The following is a 1713-nucleotide window of genomic DNA, read 5'->3' as shown; positions in this document are numbered from 1 at the left end:
ACATGTAGGCACCCTTAAACATTGTTGCTGACAATATAGCAAAAATCTCTCTCTCTCTCTCTCTCTCTCTCTCTCTCTCTCTCTCTCTCTCTTTTATATATATATACTAGCCTTTAAGAGCCCGTGCGTTGCACGGTGACTCTTAATACAACAAACTGGATACGTATATTTTAAATCAATTAACGGTATATTATTGTAGATGAAATAAATATAATATGGTTAAATTTTTATGATTTACACAAAACAAATAGATTAAGGATAGTAATCTATTTATAGGTGTGATACTTAATGCGTAGGATAAAACTTTTTGAAAAATAAAATTATAATAGGAGTTTGTCACAACGTTTTCATAAAATTGACTAACACCGTTAGGTGATGCTCGGTTATAAATAGTTAGTTTGTTTTATCGCTTTCTAGGTTCGAGCCTCGACGGTATTATTCTTGTACTATTGGTTGAAGACGTTTCCCTTTAAAACATCTTCGCTATCTATACAAGTTTTTGTTTTTTCGCCCAAAAAAATATTAGGATTTTGTCACAACAGCCACATGTTGACATGCAATAGCCTCAACATCAACATACTATATAGAGTTGTGCCAACAAATGCTTAAGAAAAAACTTTTGAATGATAAAGTAAATATAGCCATATAACTGTAAGTATGTGATTAGTAAAATCAATACATCATTACAATATACAACAGCTTCATATATAAAGTTCTCTTGAGAAGTTACAATAACCACACAAACATGTCAAATTATTTCAAAAGTACAAACTTAACATAGCTTCACTCTTTTTTCTTATAATATTATTCAAGGACATATAAGGACTATCCATTGACAACTGTTCCATCTGCCAAAAAAAAAATTAAAAAATGAATAATAATAATAAATCAATATTAAAAGTGTGATAACTGATATTAAGTTATTAGCAGATAATAATACCATTAGGATGAAGAACTTGGCCAGTAAAGTAGGAAGAGTCCTCAGATGCTAGGAACACATACGATGGAGCAACCTCATACGTCTGACCCGCCCGATTCATGGGCACAGTTGACCCTAACCTTCCTATATCATAGTCATTGAGTGCAGAAGCTTCCGGTGGTGTCCATATAGGTCCAGGAGCCACACCATTTACACGAATCTTCTTATCGACCAGATCCAAAGCTAAACCCCTTGTGAAAGACACTATAGCTCCCTTTGTTGAAATGTAGTCAAGCCAGCTTGGTGGGTCAGGTATGTATGCTAAAATTGATGTTGTCTTTATGATGCTGCTTCCTTCTTTCATGGACATCAAGATTGACTATCCATAACTTATTTTTACTATCAAATTTTAAATGGAAAAAAGTCACTGTATTACAATTTCATCCCGCATTAATCATAAATGGCAGTTTCAAAGCTAATCCACAATATGATATCGTCATTGAAGTAAGTAATCTCTTATCAATGATGAAAAGGCTAATCTTAAAACTGGGGTACTACATCAGTCACTATCACTATATCACTCTACACATCATATTGCACATTTATTATAACAAAAAACTCCAAATATACTTGGACAACAATAAGAATGACATAAAAATAAATGCGTTCATCCAAGATACATGATGTCATGTTCTAACCTTACATAAAATACATAACATCCCGTCTGGAAAAAAATAATAATCACCTTTCATCTCATATTTCATGTTGTGGACTTCACAAACAACCAAAAGGCA

General features: G+C 32.8%; 1 protein-coding gene across 1 annotated transcript; it reads right to left on the bottom strand.

Moving 5' to 3' along the window:
- Nucleotides 1-825: 825 nt before the first annotated feature.
- On the bottom strand, nt 826-1283 carry LOC139864052 (glucose and ribitol dehydrogenase-like). Its single transcript, XM_071852637.1, has 2 exons — nt 941-1283; nt 826-848 (listed from the first exon to the last, which is right to left on the bottom strand). Exons 1-2 carry the CDS (start codon nt 1281-1283, stop codon nt 826-828), a joined length of 366 nt encoding a protein of 121 aa, XP_071708738.1.
- Nucleotides 1284-1713: the final 430 nt, after the last annotated feature.

Source organism: Rutidosis leptorrhynchoides, chromosome 8 (assembly GCF_046630445.1).
Source record: "Rutidosis leptorrhynchoides isolate AG116_Rl617_1_P2 chromosome 8, CSIRO_AGI_Rlap_v1, whole genome shotgun sequence".
Taxonomy (NCBI): Eukaryota; Viridiplantae; Streptophyta; class Magnoliopsida; order Asterales; family Asteraceae; genus Rutidosis; species Rutidosis leptorrhynchoides.
Note: the sequence above shows the minus strand (reverse complement) of the source record. Positions and strands in the feature narration are given on the sequence as shown.